The sequence below is a fragment of the Pistacia vera genome, unplaced genomic scaffold (assembly GCF_008641045.1).
Source record: "Pistacia vera cultivar Batoury unplaced genomic scaffold, PisVer_v2 Contig266, whole genome shotgun sequence".
Lineage (NCBI taxonomy): Eukaryota > Viridiplantae > Streptophyta > Magnoliopsida > Sapindales > Anacardiaceae > Pistacia > Pistacia vera.
Window position 1 is genome coordinate 345,393 of NW_022196075.1, and position 7,809 is coordinate 353,201.

Below are 7,809 nucleotides of genomic sequence, written 5' to 3' on the forward strand. Positions count from 1 at the left end.
TATCAATCAAATTTTGCATGTGAATATTGAAGAGTATATATGACATAATTTCACTGATTTTTTAGTACTATTCAACTTGGCTAGGACTGTTTGGATTGAGAGAGATAAGAGATTTGATAAAACTTGTAATTTATTCATGAGTAAACGACATATTCCCACGCAAGGTTTGACGAAATCCCAAGTTGGTATCATATATTCCATTTATTCTAGATTCCCACTCTTAAAATAACACTGTTAACATTTTTTGGGATAGTGAAGGTGCAATTATCATAATGCCCTTTAACCCTAAATTACTAAATTATTTTTAACCCCTAAATTACTAAAATTATAAAATTAACCATCTTATTTTGAAATTACATCAATTATACCCTCAGTGACTATGCACCGTTTCGGTTTTCACCGGATCTGGGCTATTTCCGATGCCGGCGAAACCCCTGGTCACCTCCATCACCTTCCCCATTATCCATCGTCCAAAACCCCTCTGGTTCCCGACTCATTGGGCCCTCCGATCACCGGTGCCGTCAAGCTTAGGTTTTCGTCGTTCTTCGTCGGATTCCGACGACGAAAATCTAATTTGACGTCACCACTGCAACCAGCGTCTCTTAATCTACAAAACCCCTATGTCCCAGCAACCGTTTAGTGGCCATTCGTCGGTGGACACTGACGAAAACTAGTCGCATGTGACGGCTGTCGTGGCTGGAGATCGGCGGGCGATGAGGGGTTGTCAAGGGTATGGTTTTGTAGAGGGGAGGATGAGGGTTCGACTGATGGTGACAAGGGTGATTTTGGGTGGAAGAATTGCCGGAAAAGAGCGAAAAACGACGGTGGTGATGTTGCTAACGTGCACCAGATTTTTGTTAGGGGCAACGATCTGCTAATGTCCGCCTCCTCTGTGAAATGACCAATTTACCCCTGAACCGTTATATCTAACCATTTCTCGTTACTTTAAGGGTGAGAATCTGGAATAAATGAAACTTGTAGTATCAACTTAAGATTTCGTCAAACCTTGGGTGGGAACATGCGTTTGCTCTTTATTCATTTACTAAGATCTTATACTATAATTCAATTTTCCTTGGTGGCCAGCTAGAGAAATTGGAACTTCTTGTTCTTCCATAAGCTAAAAGCAATCAAATTTCTTTAGAACGTGACACGTAAACAAATGTTATCTCTAGAGAAATTTCTTTAGCTTCCATCCTTGTCAGGTATTTTTTTTTTTAATTCTTAGGCATTTTTTTTTAATTCTTACTTTCTAATAAATTAATTCTTATTTTTCAACTTTTCAATANGGTACCCAGAACCGCTCACCCCTACGTGGTAATAATGAAATTATATTATAGTTGAGTTACTTAACGGCCCACTAACATATGTTAGAGAATAATTTTAATTTCTTAAGGAATCAAGTATGTATATATGGTATTATTTTTTTAGATTAGACAATTTTTAATCGATACAATCCTAATCATACCATGACAGGACCCTTATAATCAAAGTTTTGTCTTTGCCTAAGTCAATTGTCATTTGTCAATTATTGCTTCTTGCCCTTCTATATTTTATTTAATCCGTGTCTCTAACTTTGAAACTTGTCCACTTATCAATCAAATTTTGCATGTGAATATTGAAGAGTATATATGACATAATTTCACTGATTTTTTAGTACTATTCAACTTGGCTAGGAGAGAGATAAGACATTTGATAAAACTTGTAATTTATTCATTTACTAAGATCTTATACTATAATTCAATTTTCCTTGATGGCCAGCTAGAGAAATTGGAACTTCTTGTTCTTCCATAAGCTAAAAGCAATCAAATTTCTTTAGAACGTGACATGTAAACAAATGTTATCTCTAGAGAAATTTCTTTAGCTTCCATCCTTGTTAGGCATTTTTTTTTTTTAATTCTTACTTTCTAATAAATTAATTCTTATTTTTCAACTTTTCAATAAATTAATTATTATAATAAGATAATTTATTCTTTCCAACTTTCATTCTAGAAAATATTGAACTAATAATTACTACTTTCTCATCCTTCCATATAATATTAATAGCGTGAATTTTTTTTCCTCCAAAAGGTTGGATTTATGACACCAAAAATAATTTTATTTTATTGAAGGATAAACTTGTAAATTTACCTTCCTAAATTTTTTTTTTTTTTGACCCGGATCAATTGATTCAAATAAAATTGTCCTATTATAAATTACAAAAATATTAGAGCTTAAAAATTGAAGTAACCTGCTTTGTGAAAATTATATTAGAAAATATTAAGTTCAAAAAATATAAACCTACAGGTTGACTGCAGCCTTCGACAACATTAGAAAAATGCGGAGAGATAAGAGATTCTTCAAATGGGAGTAATTATGCAATCAAGAAAAAGCTATGGCCGGTTGATTTAGAATAAAGGAGAAGAAAAATGGAGCAGGTAAACCGTAAACCTACGACGTGGGGCGAATGGTGAGGTGCTTTGGGTGAAAAAAATAAGGCCGAACGACTTATGCATACCCAAGATTTGTTGAAACGATAAGTTGATACCTAAAAGGTTTTGAAACGACAAATAGGTACCTTCCGTCATGTTCTGTTAGTGATTTTGATTAGATAATAGTGAAAAGACTAAAATACCCTTGAAAGTTTAATTTTTAGTTTTTTATAAATTTAAAAATTTCTAAAAAACCCCCTAAATTTGCTAATTTGACTAAACACCCTAATATATAAATTTTTTATAAAATAACAAAAACATCCCCGCTACCCCTGCAGTGCCAGATTCCGGCCACCACCGCCGGAATCTGGCCGGAAAATTACGTTACGACACAGACCCATCAGATCTGTGTCGTAACGCGTAGATCTTTCATTTTCCAGCAAGATCCGTGGCTGATCTGGCCGGAAAAGACCAGATCTACGGCCAGATCTGGCCGTCGAGACCGGAAACTTGCCGGAAAATTGTGTTACGACACAGACCCATCGGATCTGTGTCGTAACACGTCGATCTGGCGTTTTCCGGCCAGATCCGTGGATGATCTGGCCGGAAAAGGCCAGATCTGGCCGTCGAGGCCGAAAAAGGCCAGACATAGATCTGGCCTTTTCCGGCCAGATCGGTGTGTTACGACACAGATCCGATGGATCTGTGTCGTAACACAATTTTCCGGCCAGATTCTGGCGGTGGTGGTCGGAATCTGGTACTGTGGTGCGGNAAGAAAAAGCTATGGCCGGTTGATTTAGAATAAAAGAAGAAGAAAAATGGAGCAGGTAACCAACCGTAAGCGTACGACGTGGGGCCAATGGTGAGGTGCTTTGGCTGAAAAAAATCATGTCTAATTAAAAAAGTTACTTAAAAGTGTCCCACACAAGGGGATGTGTGTTCGTTGAACAAAATTCGACCGGATGCATTCGTAAAGTACAATTAATTAAGGAGGATTCCTTGTTTAATGTACATTATTGGGCGGGTAGTGGAGTTATTTAATCAAAAGAAAAGGATGGTTTGACAGAGCATGTCATATCTTTTGAAATGGCAGATCCACAGATGCCTAATTAAGTGATATCACCTCAGGCCTTATATTCAAATCACACGGCACCTATGGTCTGTGAACTAACTATTCTACATTGTTGCTACTGTAGCATTTGGTGTTACGATAAATAATAAATAGCTGTTCAGATGATGGGACGGGCATTGACTTCCATCATATGTTATAATAATCAATAATGTTAGATGATAATCATACACAAGTTCACGCGCTTTATGTATATAAAACGACAATCCAGATTATCAAACACTGGTTGCGTCTATCTGCCTTCCCTACCATCACCAATATATCCGTGACAGGTAGTGAGCATTATATCCCTGCTTTCTGTTCTCTTCTTTCAACGTCCATCTCTTCTTACTTTGATAGTCATATCTTCCACAATCTGTAAACATCTTCCATTCCTGTTACTTTTTGAAGCTGGATCCTTCCATTTTATCCGTTTGTTGATCACAACTTTACAAAAACGTTTCCAGCATTTAAGTTTCTCTAATGCTACAATTTCTCAAAATCTCATTTTTCTTTAAGCAAAGAATTGCAGTTTGTTTGTTTGCCTATGCGAACAGGTGAAGTACGTTATTTGCCCATAGTCGTAGTTCTGTATAACCTGGTACCCTTCATTTATCCTCTTCCTTAACAACACATTTATAAAAGCCTGTAAATCATGTAAGTTTAGTCTCTTTTCGAACTCCAAATCCAAAAAACCCCAAAAAAAAAAAACCGTATTCTTATTCTTATAGGATTATTATGCATATCCTAATTTTTGCATAAAGCTTTAGATATATGATATATCCTTACCGTTACCAGTCCCAGCAAGGATCCAGACCATCGTGTAACAGCATTATTATAAAAGCCGTCAAATCATGTAAATTTTTTTTTCTTTCCTAGCCAATGCATAATATTAAAAAAAAAAAAGAAAAAAAAATTTGTTCTTGAATCTTGATATAAGAAAGACCTAGAAAAAAAAAAAGAAAAGCAAATGGCAGAATCAGAAACAGGAACTCCTGCAGCGTCAGCACCGGCAACTCCGGGAACTCCAGGTGGACCACTGATGTCATCTTTGCGAGTGGACTCGCTGTCCTATGATCGCAAGCCAATGCCACGAAATAAGTGCTTGCCGGTCACCGTCCCGGCGTGGGGTCAACCTCACACGTGCTTTACGGACTTTCCCGCTCCCGATGTTTCTCTCACCCGCAATGTACCTCACTCTATTAATTGCCACCCTAATTTTGACAACTTGTACAATTTATTTATTTTTCAACGCTAATACGAACAATAAGTGAAATTATTTATTATAGAGTAAAAATAGATCCACAAATACTTTTTACTGGGTTCTCACGCAACCGCGATTTAATAGTCTGTAATTAATTAACTTGCATTTAAATTAGCCCCATTATTAGGTAATTGAGTTTCATTATTAATTGATTAATTACACACTTATGCATTGTATTTGTGAGAATCAATTAGTGAAAATTATTTGATTATTCTTTATTGTATATTAATGTTTTTGTCTATTTCTAAGTATTATACTCTTCTTTTATATGTTTGTTTTCTTACATACAGATACCTTTAGACTTTAGAGTGTCTTTAAGAACAATATTTGTATAATTTTAGAGTAATATTACACTTATAAAGGTCTTCATATACAAAAAAAACAAATAGAAAAATAAATATAATGAGTTTGATTTTTTGTTTTATTCTTCTATTCATTTTTGTCACCTCACTTTGTATAAAAATCTTTATAAAATTATTTTGTATAAAAATCTTTATAAAATTTATTTATAAATGTAGTATTATTGATAATTTTAACTCACTTAAATTTTTGTAATATTTTAGTTAATGTTATATATACAAATTTAGAATTTTGTTTCCGAATCGATGTAGGTGTTTGTATGTGTGTTAAACTCATTTAGCGAGTGAGAGAAAGTCTCTTCATTTCAAAATGTCTCAACTTCCTAACTAATTTACATTATTGACCCTCTTCATTAGTCTTTACTCTTTTAAAACGTTTTCATTTTCAATTGATTCATTCACTAAATTTATAATTCAAAAAATTCAATCACAATCCAAAGCTCAATCGATTGCTAATGTTAACATGGTGTAACCTCTTCGGGAAAAGAAATATAATTATATATAATAATTTAATATCAATAATTATTACATTAAAAACAACAACTCTTTAGTCCTATTAGCACGTGCCCTTTATAAAGACTTTAAATTTGATGAATTAAACATAATGAAATTATCAATAATAGTTTTTTGTTTGGTGGAATTCATATTGAGTTGAGGTGTTTGTGCAGCTGGGAGCTGAGTTTGTAGGGACCTTCATCCTAATATTCGCGGCAACAGCAGCACCAATAGTTAACCAAAAGTATAACGGTGCAGAGACATTGATAGGGAATGCCGCAAGTGCAGGGCTAGCGGTGATGATAATAATCCTGTCAACAGGACACATATCAGGAGCTCATCTGAATCCCTCCCTCACTATAGCATTTGCGGCACTACGTCACTTCCCATGGGCTCAAGTCCCTGCCTACATAGCCGCACAAGTATCAGCTTCTATTTGTGCTTCCTTTGCTCTCAAGGGAGTATTTCATCCCTTCATGTCGGGTGGTGTTACCATTCCTTCAGTAACCAATGGTCAGGCTTTCGCACTTGAGTTCCTTATCACTTTCAATCTATTGTTTGTTGTCACTGCTGTCGCCACCGACACTCGGGCGGTATGTACTTTACTATCTACTATTTCAACTATTATACTCCACTCCAATATGTCTTCCACACATAATATAATATGCATCCTCTTCCTCTCATCCGCAGGTGGGAGAGTTGGCAGGTATTGCTGTTGGAGCTACCGTTATGCTCAACATTCTGGTGGCAGGGTGAGTAATTTTCACAATAATTTAGACGTTATTTGTTTTGAAACTGTGTCAGAAGTTTATAATGCCATGGTATATAGCATCATTGTACAATGTAAGGTAGGCCAGGAGACAGTTTGGTAAATAGGTAGGTGCTTAGAATCCTTAGGACGGCTTGCCACAAAACACTCGACACATGATATTTTGTATAAAAAAGAGTCATTATTTATTTCTATTAGTAAATATTAATCAACCTTAGCAGGCCATCAAGTGGTGGTTCAATGAATCCCGTGAGGACTCTGGGGCCAGCTGTTGCAGCAGGAAATTACGAGGCATTGTGGATATATTTGGTGGCGCCCACGCTTGGAGCCCTAGCTGGGGCCGGTACCTACACAGCCGTCAAGCTCCGAGAGCATGAGGTGGATCCGCCGAGCCAGGTCAGAAGCTTCCGTCGTTAGCCAATTGTGGAGGCCAGGCCTCCAATATCAATAAGCTCTGTTATGGATAACATAGAAGGCAACGTTACCAACGTAAAATTTTCTAGTGCTGGAGAAGAATAAAAGGCATGTGACCAGAAGGTCACGACCTACAGTTTAGTTGAATAATTGTTGCTCTGGGTGTGGTGCTCATTATTCAGCGCGTCATCTCTGTCAGACCAATATGTTTCTGATGAAAGGACGTTTGTATTTGGCTCCTTGCTACCTGTTTGACTTAATTTATGTGGGACGTTTCTAGTCTTCGTAACCATTACTCTTGGGCGTTTGTTTCGCGGCAGTGTCACATTATTAAGTAATATCAATATGATATTATTTGATTATCATATTTTATTATCAAATAATATAAAATTTTAGTAATTTTTAAATACTAATAATAATTATTATTGATAATATTAGAGATAATCTAGTTATTTCTATTTTCTTAGGTATTATAAGATTGTTAGAGTTATCATTTTTTGTTACAATTTTGTTCCTTATTAATAAAAATTTTAGACAATAATGCTCTTATTTTAAAATAAATTTACATTAATATCCTATTTCAATTTTATCCTTATTTAACTAAAATTTTGGAAAATAATGTCCTTATATTTAAAACAATTTATAAACCACTACTGCCACTCAGCCACCACCACCACTGCCACCCAGTCACCACCGCCGACAGCGGCCAACCACCACGGATCGCCGTCGAAAACTCGTCGAAGTCCCTAAAAAAGAACGAGTTTTGGTGGGAGGCTCCGGGAGGCTTCGATATGGCCGTTTCTGGCTGTATCAGGCCAGATCCCTAGCCATTATCGGCCAGATTTGGGTGAGATCTGGCTGTTAACGGCCATGAACTTGACCGTTAACGGCCAAATCTTGGCCAGATCGCCTGATATGACCTTTTTCGGCCATCAATATGGTCGTCATTCTGGCAATTTTTGGCCAGATCTGGGCGAGATCTGGCCTTTTTC

General features: G+C 36.3%; 1 protein-coding gene across 1 annotated transcript; it reads left to right on the forward strand.

The window, feature by feature from the left end:
- Positions 1–4,455: 4,455 nt before the first annotated feature.
- Positions 4,456–7,112, forward strand: LOC116133187 (probable aquaporin NIP5-1). Its single transcript, XM_031418866.1, has 4 exons — positions 4,456–4,705; positions 5,808–6,227; positions 6,325–6,386; positions 6,625–7,112. The coding sequence occupies exons 1-4, from the start codon at positions 4,487–4,489 to the stop codon at positions 6,818–6,820; spliced, it is 897 nt and encodes a 298-aa protein (XP_031274726.1). The 5' UTR covers positions 4,456–4,486; the 3' UTR covers positions 6,821–7,112.
- Positions 7,113–7,809: the final 697 nt, after the last annotated feature.

Bases quoted from the DNA above. Each gene is read 5' to 3' on its own strand.
- LOC116133187 (XM_031418866.1), top strand. From the start codon at position 4,487: ATGGCAGAATCAGAAACAGGAACTCCTGCAGCGTCAGCACCGGCAACT. The intron at 4,706-5,807 runs GTACCTCACTCT...GTGTTTGTGCAG, and splicing joins ATGTTTCTCTCACCCGCAAT to CTGGGAGCTGAGTTTGTAGG. The intron at 6,228-6,324 runs GTATGTACTTTA...TCTCATCCGCAG, and splicing joins TCGCCACCGACACTCGGGCG to GTGGGAGAGTTGGCAGGTAT.